We start from the raw sequence: 16,752 nt of genomic DNA, 5'->3' as shown, positions 1-16,752 counted from the left end.
AAAGAAAAGGAATCTGCAATATTTTATATTTAACTTATGTGGCATTAGAGGAAAATCCCGCTGAATTTAATTTCCATATTCACGTGTGTCTATTGTCATGAGTGTGTGTTCATTACTCTTGACAGCAAGCATGTTTGGGATAAAACAAGGTTGTTGTGTTGAAAAGGAAGTGACCGCCTGTGGTGGTGTGTAGACTTGGCTCTGATAAGGGGACTCGTTTGGCACCTCTCAGAACAACAGGAATAGACCAGTTACCTAAAACATCCTCAGCTGATGGATGTCAGCAGAACTCAACCTGGCAGTATAAGTCTTTAATTAGAAGTATAAATGCAACATGTAAAATTTAAATAGTGTATTAAAATGTACACTACTGTTTAAAAGTTTGGGGTCTGTACATTTTTTTTTTTTTTTTTTAAGAAATTAATACTATTTTTCAGCAAGAATGCATTAAATTGATCAAGTGACAGTGAACACATTTATAATGTTACAAAAATATCTTTCAAATAAATGCTGTTTTTTGAATGTTCTATTTATCAAAGAATCCTGAAAAAAAAGATAAAAAAAAAAACAATAACAACAATATTAAGCAGCACAACTTTTTTTCGACATTGATAAGAAATGTTTCTTGAGCAGCAAATCAGCATATTAGAAGACTTAAGACTGGAGTAATCAAGCTGAACATTCAGCTTTGCCATCACAGGACTAAATTACATTTTTAAAATATATTAAATTATAAAGCATTTATTTTAAATTGCATTAATATTTCACAATATATTGCGGTTTTTACTGATTTCCTGATCAAATAAATGCAGCCTTGGTGAGTATAAGAGACTTCTTTCAAAAACATTTTACAAACTTTTGAATGGTACTGTATAAAAACAGCAATTTCATTACAATGTAATTAATTTCCCAGTCAATGGGGTTTTATTTCTTTTTTACCTGAAAGAATACCAAATACATTTCATTCCTGGCAGTTTTTTTTTTTTCCTAAGTAGCTCAGATCTGAACAATGATTAGACATGAATGAGATGAACAGAATCCTAAACATTAGCACAAATCAGGGAGATTTTCATTCACATTCTTTAAATGTCACAGACAACCATGTTTAACCCATTTTCATATTTTCACTTCTCAAAATAACACAATCAGAAAAGTAGCTGTTGCATTGTAGAACTGTACCTGGTGTTTGATACATCATATACATGCATTTGTTCTTGTTCTGATTTACTGTCAAGCTAAATCAGTGTTCTGAACACAGCCTGCACTAATAAAAATTTCAGCAAGTCCCCACTCTATAGCGACGAGTTTCCTGCCGCTCCTCTCAAATCATGTGGCTGTTCACACGACAGAGGTCCAGCTACAGCAGTCCACTAGCCTGTTTTAAAGCGAGAGAATTATAGACTATTTCCCGTCCTTTGAAGTGTCCACTGACTTGTTCCGCTCCAGCTGTGTACTGAAGGACAAGTATTGTTGTGATTTTACTTTGCTGTCATGAACTCATCTTATTGTCCCTTTTGACTGGGCTCTGACCACATTCATCTAGTCTGAAAATTGACAGAGCACAATTTATGGCATCTTTAATCTTTTCAATCTCTGCAATCTTTGCTTTATGTTATAGCCTACTGATTTGATTATGTAATATTTGTTGTGATGCTATGTATTTTTAGCATTATTGTGTCATTTTTAAATATCAGGATACTATGCGTTGTAGTTATGCTGTATTTCATTATCTTTAAGGTTCAGTAAAGCGCTTTGCATGGCTTGACAGTGGTCTGTTATCTGCATGTTTCTCATTCCGGCTCCTTCTACTCTGGCTACGGCGTGGCCGGGCACTGGCGACCCACGATGACACAGTCAGACCAAAGCGGATCAGAACCAGCCCCAGACAGGACATGTCTTTGGCCACTGCGATTTCAGAGAAGAGGGCACGATCTCGGGGCAGATTGATGGAGCTGTCGCTGGTCTCTAAGTCCCGGACAACAGCTAGAATCTCCTGACGGTCTGTCTGATGCACCATCCCACGAACATTCAACACAGCAGAGATATGTCTTCTCCTGTGAGAGGAGAGAATGAGGGTGAGAGGGCATAATGGTTCATATTTTGTGTTGCATAATCAGAAAAGCAAATCACTCTCGCTGCTTTTGCACAGAACAAGAAATACATTATTCGTGGTTGAAAAAGTATATGAACCTAGATAATAAATAAAAAATGAGAGTAGAGTCAATTAAAATATAGAGCTCACAAGAAATGGAAGAAAAACGTACCAATAATAATCATCATTATCTTACAGCTATAAATGGCTGATATTAAAATTCTATACCATATATTAATAAAATAAATATACAAAAAGAATATTTTTTTTTTTACAAATACTATTACTAAAAAAACCTAAAGCAGTAAAAGTGCTACAAGTGAGTTTGAGCAGGACAACCAGTGTTATTTCTAACTATTACAGTATTTATTACCATTTTCTAATTAATAAATTCTCATTTTAATTTTAGTGTGAGTTTGTCATTTTTTATGTGCTTTTGTCATTTTTAAGTTGTTTTTTTATGTAGGTTTAATTTGTTATTTCAGTTTTAGTACTTTTCTAGTACTTTAGTAGAACAACCTTATTTTAGTTTGTTACTAAGGCAATATTTTTTTATTTTTCAGTTTTTCATCAAATATTTATATTTTATTTTATTTATACATTACAAAAACTATTCTCAGTCTTCTCAGTCGTTTTCAACAAATTACCATTTTTTAAAGAATCATTCATACCAATTTCCATTATTTAGATAAAGAGGAAAAAAATAAACTTTAAGATATACATTATATGATAATATTACTTTTAAAAAAAATTATTTCCATTATTTCAGGCAAAAGTCATTTGAGCAATGTAGTCCAAATGTGTTTCTTTGTAATGATCCCTTAACAGTGCTCATGGCTCAAAAAGCCAACTCAGAGTTAGCGCTCTGTACTAAGATGGCATGTCCTGCCTATAGATAACAATGTGACAGTGTTATATGTGACAAACTTTAACATAGACAGACAGTAAAAAAAACAGGAAACTACACTGCAAAGCACAAAGAGACGTTAAGTAGCCTCCACTTTTTTGGCTTTTGATCTTTAGTTGGTGTGTGTGTGTATTTGATTGGAGTGTGGCACCAGTCAGTCTCCTGTGACCTGGCAGGAACAGGAAGTACTCCACAGCCACTTCCTGTCTGCTGAGGAGGGTCGTGCGTCAGCAAGCAGGAGCACTGCCAGCCAGTGACTGAGCACACACACTTACACATTTCTCTTCATCCAAACAAAAACACAACTAAAGTGGGGTCACATCTCACCCATTCCCCTGTTTACTGTCTGCTGTTCCCTCCCGTCCACATAAAGGAAAGTTGGCACTGAGATGGAGCATCACGGTAACTATTTTCAGTTAGACATTCTTAGAATGACCTCAGGAAATAGAGAGGTGTTGTGAAAAATAGTTCTCAAGGAAATAAGAGGGGAACATGTCAGATTTTTCATGAATGAAAGCACTTTGAGATGACAGAGTTCAGGTTCTACCCTTCCGCAGGTCTAAAAGTGTTCAGCAAAATCGTATATATTAAATTACCGAGTGCTCTAGGAGCTAATAAAACACTTTCCTTCCAGTTTTATGCTATATAAAATCGACATCCGGTTCTACATTCGGCTTCAGTTTTATAGCAGTTTTTAAACAACACTTGGTTCTGGACTGGTCATCAAATTTCATTGGTCAAGTAGCTTTCTAAAGGGCCATTCACACAGAACGCATTTTTACTAGACGGATGTGTTTGACCCTCTCTGTTCATGCATTGAAGAGCATACAGTGAGTGCATTTGTCTGAAGCATGGAGAGGGTTTATGAAAGTCAGAAAATCTGTATTTTCTCTCACTCCGCATTCATTTTGAGCGGATTTATGTCACTAGTGAGGACATGGAAAACCCGGAATGGAGTTGGAGATGATCAGAAGGAGAGAATGTTAGAACCCAACCATACACTTGCCATTTACTGGTATTCCTGCTGGTGCTTAAACCCTACGCAGTTTCATCACGGTCCTCTGAAAATGGTTTTGATGCTTTTGCCCTGGCGGTCTTACCGTATATCTGGAAATTCCTTCACCAAAAGCCCAACTTCCATCTGAATAGAGGGAGTGTCCTCCAATGCTATGATGTCGGCCAGGTGAACAATCACACTGTCCAACCAGGAGGAAGTTGACTCCTGAGAAAAGAAAAAGACAGAGTGAGGACATCATTTTCATTAACTAATTTTGGTGTTGGCATTTTTGGTTAAAATAAAATAAAATACTTCTGTTTCAACCTGATTTGTAATGGCTTTTCGCAAATCACAAATGATTTATTTCTATTCACAGCCATGCTTTTATGCTTAATGATTATATACCTAACAGTACTCTAATGTTGGGATGAAAAAAGATAGTGTCAGCTTAATAGAAAGTAAATATTTTCCACATAACAATTTACACATCTAGAATATTTTTATTTTTCACACTATAGATGTGTCTTTGTACATTATATTTTGAGAAGAAGGTCCTTCACATTTGGAGTGATAACTTTAAGATAATGTAAGGCATAATATGAAAGCTAGAGGCACTGACCAGATCTTTAAAAAGAGCCTTCAGCTGTTTGGCCTCATCCTGCAGACGGAATGCCACTCTCTTCCTCATTTTGAGGGACGTACAGATGACCCGTCCCCTCATGATGGCACGAACATATTCAACCAGGACCCGCCTGTGCACCTCATTCACCAATGCCTGTCAGCCAATCAGATAATCAATCAACCGAGCAACCAACCACTGAGCCTGTGAGCATGCGTGTGTCCTGGCATGCATGTACTGTATGTCATACCTGATATGGAGGGCAGTCCATTCTTCTGAACTTTTTAAAGTGCTGTTTAATGGTCATCTCAATGCTCTCATAGGCCTCATTGTTATCCAGCCACTTCCTCTTCACCAGTTTATCGAAGAATGGCTGGAATCATGCCAGAAAATCATCAATGAATGCATTGGGAAACATTTCTAGGCCAGATGTGAACCTGTGCATAAGTCTCACCCTGATGTGTTCAAACAGTAAGTCTGAAAGAACTCGCACTGACTGGTTAACAATTCGCTCCAGAGAGGATTGAGCTCGCTGGGAGACGTCCTCACTGCCAAGGGTGTCACACAGACGACAGCGCTCCACAAAATTCCTATACAGTTCAACACAGTTAAGTCATCTTTAATTTATTTCTTTTTAATCTCTGTGCTATTTCATTGCATTATTCTTTCTATAGTATTTGTATTATTCATTGATATATTTTACAAACTGAAATCCTTCACAAAAGTGTTTTTATGAGTTTTATATGCGCATTTGGTTTACTGATGATTTGAGTTATGACTGTCCTGACTATCTACAGAATCATGTTCTATTTTTTTTTTTTTTTGTTATAAAAATACACATTAAAAAATAACTCCGCTGCTATACATTCTCTTTAAACGATCGCTGAATATCTAAGATGTCAGATGTTGTACCTGTATTTTGAATTATACATTGAATTGTGTTTTACAGTTGAAGGAAATGTCCTGGCAGAAAATTACCATTTGTTTTTCCAAGTTTTTTTTTTCTTACAGTGTATTTTTTAGTAAAAATCAAACAGATATGCCCAGTGATTTCTAGCCTAGCAAGAGATCTGCATTTCTCTGAGGAACCTCCATCTTTAGAACCTTCTATCTTTATGTAGAAAATATCAATTCTAAAGTCTTTTTTCTGACAGTCCTCAAATAAAAAAACTCCAAGTTGGGAGAGATTGGAATAAATAGACATGGTGAATAAGATGAAAAACCTGAATGGTGGAACACAGTTGACAAGAGAGATGGTCCTGGAGACATAACCATCCCCATGATCCCCAAACTCTGACTGCGTGTCATGAAACATCTCAACCTTTCTCTGGAAACTAAATACCACACAGACATACAAACACACACACAATTCCATTATTATTTAAAACAGAACACTTAACACTTAAAGGGTTAGTTCACCCAAAAATGAAAATTCTGTCATTAATTACTAACCCTCATGTTGATCCAAAACAGTAAGACTTTCGTTCATCTTTGAAACACTATTAAAAAAATATATTTTTAATGAAATCTGAGCGATTATGTCCCTCCATTGACAGTCTACGCAACTGACACTTTGACCCTTCAAAAAGATCGTAAAACGAATCCATATGAATAGAGCGGTTTAGTCCATATTGAGACATGATCACTTTATATGATTATATGACAGATTTAATTTAGGCTTTTATTCACATATAATCATTCATCAACTCACACATCAATTACGGTAAAGGGAAGCTCAAGCATGTTCGCTTGACGTGCAAGAATTAATGAGCTTCAGTTGTGTGTGTTACCTACACTGATCTATATAAATATTATATATAATAATTATTAAATATTATATAGATCAGTGGTTACGCATCATGGTTGAGCTTCGAAAGAACTAATGAGTTAATGAGTTTTGTTCTTGCGCATCAAGAACATATGGTTGAGCTTCTGTTTATTTTCGTTGATCAAAGTTTATATTTGAATAAAAGCCTAAATTCAGTCTGTTCTTTATACAGTATAATAAAGAATATTATATAATATATATATTATATATAATATTATATATATTATATAATAAAGGATATGGCCAGCAGCCGTATCACCCTGTAGCCCAAGACTGGTTGCCCACTGAAGCTAAGTATGGTTGAGCCTGGTTAGTACCTGGATGGGAGAAGTCCTGTAAAAAAAACAGGTTGCTGCTGGAAGAGGTGTTAGTGAGGCCAGTAGGGGGCGCTCACCCTGTGGTCTGTGTGGGTCCTAACGCCCCAGTGTAGTAATGGGGACACTACACTGTCAAAGAGCACCGTCCTTCGAATGAGACGTTAAACCCGAGGTCCTGACTCTCTGTGGTCACAAAAAAACCCAGGATGTCTTTCAAAACGAGTAGGGGTGTAACCCCTGCATCCTGGACAAATTTGCCCAGTGGCCTCTGTCCATCATGGCCTCCTAATCATCCCCATATATATATACACTAATTGGCTTCATCCCCAATTAGTCTCCTCTCCACCAAAAAACTGGTGTGTGGTGAGCGTTCTGCCGCAATATGGCTGCCGTCGCATCATCCAAGTGGATACTGCACATTGGTGGTGGTTGAGGAGATTCCCCCTTCCATGTAAAGCGCTTTGAATGCAGAGAAAAGCGCTATATAAATGTAATAAATTATTATTATTATTATAAAGTGATCGAGTCTCTTCAGAAAATTTCGACTAAACCACTCAATTCATATGGATTAGTTTTACGATCTCTTTTTGAACCATCAAAGTGGTAGTTTGTGTGGACTGTCAATGGAGGCACAGAAATCTCATAGATTTCATTCAAAAATATCTTCATTTGTGTTGTCAAGATGAACAGAAGTCTTGCGGTTTTGGAACAACATGAGGGTGAGTAAATGATGATGGAATTTTCATTTTTAGGTGAACAAACCCTTTAAGACTGAGACACAAATTAAAAACATTTTACCTTTACATTTATGCATTTGGCGGACTCTTTTATGCAAAGTGCTTTACATTTTTTTCGATTTATACATTTCAATCAGTTCTGGCAAGTTCCTGGCTGGGAGTCAAACCCATGACATTGGCATTACAAACACTAAGCTCTACTGTTTGAGTTACTAGAATGCTAAAAAAAAAGTGCTCAACCTTAGTAAGTTAGTTAATTATTAGTTATTGTGTTGACCATGTCAGATTCTCTTATGAAATAGCTTTAATTGTGTGGTGAAAGGTTTGACTACAATGCATTCTAACATTAATATATTTTAGGAAAATTATGAAGTAAATATAATTTAAACATTTATTTATATGATAAGATCAATTAATACGAGTAGCCTACTTAAACATCTTTTCTTAAACATGATCATAATGTTTGCTATGGGTTTTTCATCATCAGCATCTTTATGATCATACTCTTATGTCCAGGGGCGCATTAATGCACGGGCTTTCATGGGCTGAAGGTCAGCTTTATGGTCTGTGCGTGACTCAAATTCTCCGCTCTCACTCAGGTATTAAAGCTGCTGTCTGTTAATTTGATGGATGCACTTGCGCCTCGACTTTTGTCGTATCAAATATGATAATAATTTACAGTTTTATTTATGTCACCATCTTTGATATTACCGTACTTTAGTCCCTGTCACTATGGTTAAGAGTTGATAGATCCCGTTGTATGTTCATACAGACAGTTTAGGAGACATTGTAAACCACTGTGTGAACAGGATATTTCAACACTCAAATCATTCTCAAAACTTGGTAAAGCTTTGGTAAACTAATAATAATAATAATAATAATAATGTCTATTGAGAGTGACATTCTCCAAAAATGGGATTTTACTGACATTATCAAGGACTTTTCAGCTAGAAAAACAAGGAAAAAAACATTTCCAAAGCTATGTCATTTGAATTTATTCATACATGAGCACAAATTGAAATATCTATGTATTGAACAATGGCCTAGTGACATTTTGTTGGGGGGTCTCTGGTTATATAAAGGCGCCCCTGCTCATGTTCCCATCTCACCTGTGCAAGAAATCTGCAAGTCCATTCAAGGTGCAGCGAGCAACACGAGCTCCCAGTGGCTGACTGACAGCTGTCGATCTGTCCAAATCTACCTTCAGCCTCTGAAACACATAAAGACACACACAGATGAATGAATGAATGAATGAATGAATGAATGAATGAAGGAATGAATATAATAAAACTATTTAATACATTTTTTTTTTAAGATATTCACAAAGACCTTCTATACACACACTCTCTCGCATTCACCAATATTGCTAAAAGTACAATGTGGAAGGCATGCATACAGTCAGACCATATTCAGAAGAATGCAGTAGGCTAATAGCTGTACATGTGTAGGATTGTGGGTATGTTACCTGTATAACAGAACGGGCGAGGCCCGACTGATACTCTTCAATGTGCAGTGTCTGAGCCCATCGCTTTTCTTCATCATCCAAAACTTGTGAGAGCTCCATAGTCATCTTGTCCTGCAGAAACACACACAAAGTAGATATTATTTTAACTCTTTGTTTACAGAAATTAATAATTAAAGCATAATTTGATTATTGATAATCAAGTGTTACCCAAACAGTTTCGACGCAGTCCTGTTCCAGCCGGTCTATGACATCTTCAGGCAGGAGAGGATCTAACGCTTCACACACTATCGTGCCCATTGCTCCAACTGTAGCCAAGACGTCCCTATGAGATGCTCACAGTCAGAACTAGTGCACGATTCACTAGAATAAATCAGACTTTCCAATGCTATACAAGGTCATTAACTGATTCACTAGTCCAACAATCATATGTGAGTGTTAAGGGGCTTATTTCCCTACATACAATTTAATGACACTGTGACAAGCTCTTCTTTATTACTTTAATCTGTTTTTAATTCTTTTTTAAAACTCTTCGATGGCCCCTGCACTTTTCCGACTCAATATAATATTCAATTAAATATTCCATTAGTGAAATACAGGATAATTTCTTTCCAGCAATCTTTCCAGCAATATAATGTATTTAGCTCTTCGTGCATTTCTGTCAGGACCACTATCGTCAAATACGATTGACAATTAGCATACAGTTTGGATTGGCGGTATGGTTCCGTTCTGAGCAAGAACTCCCTGCGCATCCATGCAGCCTAGCATGGATAAGAGCAGGGAGAGCAGCAATAACCCCCCTTAGGGTAAACAGAACAGAACCAGCATGAATGTATTGCAGATACCGATGAGACGGAAGTAACGACTTCCATGGCATATTGTGACATACATCAGTGTAATGGATTTTCGAAAAAAATAAAAAATAGAGGCAGATGAGCGTGAGCTTGCAGGGGCGGGGTTTAAGCAGACTATATGATTGGAGATGTCCTGTATACATCATCAGAGAGAACGCTGTAGCTTTCACCAGAAGGTCCAGTTATGATGTTCTGATCATAAATGACGAGGTCAATTTTTTTTTAAAAGTGGATAAATAGAGAAATATATAAATCGTTCACAATATGGTCTAGTTTAGAAAACAGATAGGGTGAGTTTTCATTTTATACCAACTACTGTCATGCTACTGAAAAATTGTCAAGTTGATAGTGTGGCTATTTTTAGTTCACCAGACCATCCATGTGTTATCGGTAATTCTCCCAGGTATTCTGTACCGGTGTTGTTCATTCTAATAAACAATGCATCTGATATTAATAGACCTGAGCTCATTCTTCCACTGGGTCATTAAAGCAAGAACCGTGTGGAATGTGATTGCAGGAAAGGTGTGTGAAAAAAAACAGAAAACACACCCCAATGTCTATATACATGTGCATATACCTGTTGTAAATGTTGTAGATCCAGTCAAGCAGCGAGTATGTATCTGTGATTTGAATCGGGCCACAAGTGACGGTCTTCAGTCGTTTGGCAACAGCCCTGTGATAGCTCTGCATGTAGACCTGAAACACAGCAAACTCCTCGGGATAAACCGCCACCACATTCCGACGTGCCGCGTCCATATCCTCCACCACTCTGCCCCTCAAGCGCTCCAAGTACATGCCCATCTGCCCTGCAGCGATGCCCCCTGGTTGTGGAAGACACCAGTCAGCTGCCTCTCCCACAGCCTCCACCCACCTTTGACGCAGTCTCCTGGGACGCTTGGAGGGCCGGGAATGGTCTTCAGATTGGTCACTGGTTTGGGCGTTGGATTGGGCCTCTTGTCGTAGAGCCCAAACCTTGTCAGCCTGCTCTTCCTGTTGAATGACCAGCACCACCAGGCCAAGCTGAGGCCCGCTGCAGGGCTGGCGTAACGACTCCCTCACCACATCCCACATTTCTCTCTGAAGAGCCTCGTAAAGCAGCTCTACATCTTTCACTTTACGCAGCCCAGCATCCCACATGCTTGGGCCAGAATCCTCACAGCCTGAACCAGGCAACAGGGGGAGCCAGAGAGGCGAAGTGAGTGTGTGATGAGTTATATTGCTGGGCGTGGTTGAAGTGGGTGTGGTTTGTGTCCAGAAGGAGGGGTCAAGTTCACACTCTCTCTCCAGCTCTTGGATGTGCGTGTTAGCAAGCAGCAGATCTCTCTGATTAACTAATTGTAGGATCTCCAACACTGAGTGAGAAAGAGAGAGATTGAGTAGTGTTTAATTTCATTTATGGCCATGTGTTTATTCGCTTGATGTGTTGTTGCCTTTGGAACAGGCTGTAGATTAACACAGTTTTTTTCTCCTTGCAGTGAGCTTATCAGGTTGGATCTTCTGTACAAAGAAAGTATGTCATTTCCTGTCTCTGTGAAAGTGTTTGTTAATTGGCCAATGACTCACAGGGACTTTTGGACCTTGTTACTTCTCAAGCAAGGTGTTATGGGTCAATCATGGAGACCTGTGAGCATAATAGTTACACTCTGTACGTGCCGTAAAATGTACAAACAATTACAGACAATAATAAAAAAATAGATGTACCTGATAGTGGCTCCCTGCGTTTGACCGGCTGTTCTTCTTCTACTAACTCTTGCTCGTCTTCCTGCGAGCTGCGGTTTGTTAGCGAGTCTCCTCTAAGTTTGCTCAGACTGACCATGCGTAGGAACGAGGGACGCCTGCGACTGTCTTCATCGTTTTCAGTGGTCAGATCACCTGTAGGTAGACTATCTCTTCGCTCACTTTCCTTACGACGGCCTGCCAACCTGAGGGTTACAAAATGTGTTAAGTAAAACTACCTCTACAACAACAGCTGTAGAAAATGAAATAATGATCTATATAACAATGATTCTCATCTGCTGGGTTTCAGGACTAATCTGAAAAAAGATCACATATATATATATATATATGTATATACATATATATACATACATATATATACACACACACACACATACTATATATATATATATATATATACACACACCACATTAAATATGAGTTTATTTGCGATGTATAAACATGGTTTGTGGCGATCACAATGTGTTTTGTGTAAATGCAAAAAGAATGAAGACATCAAAATTAAAGTCTGCATTAAATGGAAATTCACCTTTTTTTTCCAAATCCATGTTACTCTGCATCTTTAATGTACCTCTCTGGTGACATATACTGCTGATTGGACTTCTCAAATCATTTAGTCTGCTTAAACCCTCCCACTTTCTTATGGTCAATTACAAGCTCGCATTCAGATGAAATCAAATCTACCTGATTTTAATCATATTTGCGTTTAATTTTGTTAGAAACACAATTGTAAAGACCTGTTGAAATGCACTGCTATATACAGCCCGTTCTCATCCCAAGGCGTCATCTAACTGACGCTTTTGACCATGCGTCAACATGCCGACGCACATGGTACCCCTTAAGCATCAATATGAGACGCGCCTCCTAGTGGTCTAACCCTAACCCTAACCCTACCCCAGACCTAAACCTACTCATAACGGAAGCGTCATTTAACTGACGCTAAAGGGTGCCATGTGCGTCGGATTTAGACGCATGGTCAAAAGCGTCAGTTAGATGACGCCCGAGGATGAGCGTCTCATATTGACGCTTAAGGGGTACCATATGCGTCGGCATGTTGACGCATGGTCAAAAGTGTCAGTTAGATGACGCCTTGGGATGAGAATGTGTTGCTATATAATATGCGCATCCTAAAACATGTCACAGTCGCATTCTCACCTCAGTAAGGTCATGATCTCCTCAGAGGCACGTCGATAGTTCTTTTTTTTCTTTCCTGAGGAGGGTGTTGCCGGGAGAGTGGCACTCCGTAGTGAAGGAGTGGCACCCCACACATTTCTTCCGGTCATACGCAGCCCTTTGCCTAATTTCCCAAGGGTCTTCAGTGGCGATGAGCCACAGATTCGCTCCAGAGTTCCTCTCTTTTCTTTTGATCCCTCAGTGACCTTTGACCCTCCACGCTGCTCTGCGTTTGCCTCATTCTCTAGTGCTTCGCTCACCTGAGATGACCTGTGGTAGTCCTGTCCATTCTTCCAGACCTCGTCCTCTTCATTATTCCACCCTATGCCTGCCCACGCCCCTTCAAACGGATTCAGATCGGATAGTGGCAGAATGAGTTCCCCGTTGCTATGGTTGCTCTTTAGGATGGGTTCTCCATTAGTTACGTTACTTTTTTGGAGATCACCATTGCTGTGGTTACTCTTGAACCTCCTGGGCAGCCTCTTGAGGATGGGCATTCTGACTCTGGTTAACTAGAAGACGAAATGGACATCGTTACATTGGTCAGAATTGTCTTGTTTCTAATTTCATTGAAATACATTTGCATTATATATTCTAAAGATCTCACATTACAGTTTGTTCCAAACAGTTTGTCACACATCTGCAGAAATAACTCCAATTTTAAAGTGTATTTTTATTTTTTAAATCCAATGAAATATATTTACATTTTAATATATTACATTTTTAATTATTTGTTAAATGCACCTAAATCATTCCAATTTGCAAGATTTTCTTGCCATGTCACCAAGCATGTCGTAGTCCATGTGTCCTGATTAAAGGTAACCAGAGTTGAAACCTGTTTAAACCGCCTTCATCAGGTCTGTCTTAAATGGCTTTGCCTTGTTGCATTCTCATTGTTCAGTATTCCGGTGAGTGGAGTGCATTAACAGCATATGTATGCGTGTACGTGTGTGTTCTTTGAAGACGTTAGCAGTTTTTAAGCTCCTATAATGGAAGCTCCCATCCAGATGTGTCAGAATAGTTTCCTGTCCTCAAAGTTTCTCAGAACATACACACTCTACTCAAACACAAACACTACACACACTCACTTTCAATAAAGTCTCTCGTGGGATTAACAAAGTATCTACCAACAAATTCTACACAATCTGCAATCTATATGTTAAAAATTGACTACTTTAGTAGTAAACCCTATCAAGATGTAATCGTCCCCTTGGAATTATAAGGTTCTATCTGACATTTTTGTCAAAATTTAGTTATTCACGTATTCTTATTCTGTGACCACTTCTTTACATTATGTGATGTTGTTTTTTAAGTCGTGTACATTTTGGAACTTTTTATTTAGAAAATAAAAAGGTTCTTTCTACACAGTCAAATGGAATGCAAAAACTTTAAAGTTCAATATCTCAAAACTGCTCAGAACGCAGATAGAACCTTATAATTCCAAGGAGACGTATTGTGTTTAAGAATTTCTCATGCAATTTGAACAAAGCCTCTTAATATGTATATATGAAGAAAAATAGGTAAAGACAGAGCAGGGAGGAAGGGAGAGGGAGGAAGGTGCTGTTGTATAGCACACAGTGACCCCTGTGATTGTGTTTCAGCATCCCTGCCTTGCATTATTTCTGAGCAGAGTTCCACTGGTGTGGCGGTTAAAGATCTGGGCTGGGAACCAAAAGGTTTTAGGTTCAAATCAATCACCATTGTACCCTTGAACAAGGCATGCGTGTCAGCTAAAATGACTACTTGCACCCCTCACCTATATTAAACTGACTAATTTGGTTATTTACTGTCTGGGTTCCAGGTGGACCTTCTGTCAGTATTTTTGTTCTTACATAATTCCCGGTAACAGAAGAGAAAACATCACTTGTAAATGTTGTATTTATGTTTAGAGACAGATAAACATGAAACAAACGGGGAAAAAATGCTGTGTTTTTTCGATAAGCACTGTAGAAACAGGGCTGCTACAAAATCTAATTGTCCGGACCAGATCTGTATTGCCTAAAGGAAATTAATTTAAATGAATTGCTGAGTTTTATCAAGATAAAAATGTGCTTGGCAAAGGATTTCATCATCATTATATAAACATCAGATGAACAATAAAAAAAAAAACTTAAAGTGTGATTATCAGTTTTAGTTCTGGGTGAACTTCAAAAGCATCAACACCAGTAACTTATATATATATATTCATGATTCTTTGAAGAAAAGAAAGTAAAAAAAAACAGTATTTATTTTAAAAATATAGCTTTTGTAATATTATACACTGCCGTTCAAAAGTTTGGGGTCAGTAAGATTTATTTTTTTTGGAAAGAAATTAATAATTTTTTTCATCAAGAATGCATTAAATTGATCAAAAGTGAGAGTAAAGACATTTATAATGTTACAAAATATTTCTAATTTAGCTTTTAAACTTTCTGTTCATCAAAGAATCCTGATTTTTTTTCCAACATTGACAATAATAATAATTAATGTTTCTTGAGCAGCAAATTCCCATATTAGAAAGATTTCTGAAGGATCGTGTGACACTGAAGACTAGAGTAATGGTGCTGAAAATTCAGATTTACCATCACAGGAAAAAATATTTTAAAATATATTAAAATAGAAAACAGTTATTTAAATCTTAAATTGAATCACTCATGTAACATCTGTATTAAGAAAGAAAATTGTAAAACTGAATTTATGGACTCATATTTCATTGACTGGGATGAAAATAATGATAAAAATCCACATATATGTATTGATTATAACACAAACGTAAAAGAATGACATGCATCTCTTACCTTCTGCTCCAGTGGGCAGTCAGTTCAGGGCAAATCCATTCCAGTGTCTGTGTGAGTGATAGAGAGCCTATCAGTAAGAGAGGGCCAAAGTGTTTGTGTGTCTGTCTCCAAGAGTTTGGGGCCTTGTATTGGAATGTTGGAGGCAGCCGTTCAGTTTGCTACCAGATGATGATGCATTTTCCTGAGGAAAAAGAGACACCCTCCCTAAACAAACATAGACACACACACAGACACAGACACACACACACACACACACACACACACAACAAATAACATATAACAACACAAGTACAGCTTCAAATACACAGACATGTACAGTACACATACACTCACATATATACTCAAGAGTTGAATGCACATAAACATGTTTAATTGAATGTATATGTGTGTGTGTGTGTATAGCAATGTATGTTTGTTTATGTTTTCTTTCAGGAGATTTTAACTGTTGTTGAAAATAAGAACTTGTTCTTAAGTGACTTGCCTGGTTAAATAAAGGTAAATAAATAAATAAATTCACAGCGATAATGTTTTGACAACAGTTTTGATATCCAGATACTTGGTTTCACTGAGGTCTCAGATCAGTTACAGTACAGTGTCACTAATCTTAATGTTAATAATCTTAACCTTAAACAGTTGACATAGAACAGCTGCTGGAATAGGCTGTTCCTGTAATTCTCATATTTTACATTCTAATTATGTGAATTTATGAATTAACCATCAGGTCTTATACAGCAAACGCAAGATTTCATTATTGGAAATGGGAATCACTGCACTAGTAGATTCATTTAGTATTGGTGTTTTCTTATTGATCCTGGAAAATTCCCAGGACTGCACATTTTGGATGCTCCAGAAACAGTATGAAAACCCCTGATTTAGCACAAGCTGTGCAAAGGCTTCTTGGATGAGTGGTCAAACACAACCAGTTGTCCAGAATGAATCTAAAAGAACAGTGGTTATTTACCAGGGGGCCGGACCCCAGGGGCCTCTGCAAAACTTCCAGAGAGGCTCTAATAAGTCTTACATGTATTCAAATTTATATATGTTAAAAAAGTATTAATTCAATTTCACAAATAAAACACTAAGTCCTGGTTTAACAGACAGGCTTTAGATTAAGCCAGGATTGGGCCTTAGTTCAAATAGGACATTTAATTAGCTTTTATAAACATGCTTTAGAAAAAAACATTACAGGAGTACATCTTGTACATATTTTAAGATTCGTCAGTGCAAGTTCCTTTCAGTTAGAAGAACAGCT

General features: G+C 37.6%; 1 protein-coding gene across 1 annotated transcript; it reads right to left on the bottom strand.

Annotated features, from left to right (window-relative positions):
• Positions 1 to 885: 885 nt before the first annotated feature.
• exoc3l2a (exocyst complex component 3-like 2a) lies at positions 886 to 15,892 on the bottom strand. Its single transcript, XM_056237794.1, has 13 exons — positions 15,501 to 15,892; positions 12,706 to 13,235; positions 11,515 to 11,735; positions 10,391 to 11,165; positions 9,170 to 9,284; positions 8,963 to 9,073; positions 8,607 to 8,707; positions 5,839 to 5,949; positions 5,070 to 5,205; positions 4,866 to 4,988; positions 4,616 to 4,771; positions 4,100 to 4,221; positions 886 to 2,054 (listed from the first exon to the last, which is right to left on the bottom strand). Exons 2-13 carry the CDS (start codon positions 13,218 to 13,220, stop codon positions 1,733 to 1,735), a joined length of 2,808 nt encoding a protein of 935 aa, XP_056093769.1. The 5' UTR covers positions 13,221 to 13,235; positions 15,501 to 15,892; the 3' UTR covers positions 886 to 1,732.
• Positions 15,893 to 16,752: the final 860 nt, after the last annotated feature.

The sequence above is a fragment of the Rhinichthys klamathensis genome, unplaced genomic scaffold, assembly GCF_029890125.1.
Source record: "Rhinichthys klamathensis goyatoka isolate OS25496 unplaced genomic scaffold, OSU_Roscu_1.1 h1tg000501l_1, whole genome shotgun sequence".
Taxonomy (NCBI): domain Eukaryota; kingdom Metazoa; phylum Chordata; class Actinopteri; order Cypriniformes; family Leuciscidae; genus Rhinichthys; species Rhinichthys klamathensis.
The sequence above is the reverse complement of the archived record's forward strand: the minus strand, read 5'-3'. Positions and strand labels throughout refer to the sequence as shown.

Coding starts and splice junctions, on each gene's coding strand:
- exoc3l2a (XM_056237794.1), bottom strand. CDS start 13,220: ATGCCCATCCTCAAGAGGCTGCCCAGGAGGTTCAAGAGTAACCACAGC. Junction 4,989..5,069: donor TACTGTTTGAACACATCAGG/GTGAGACTTATG, acceptor GCATGATTCCAG/CCATTCTTCGATAAACTGGT. Junction 2,055..4,099: donor AAGGAATTTCCAGATATACG/GTAAGACCGCCA, acceptor CTCCTCTCACAG/GAGAAGACATATCTCTGCTG.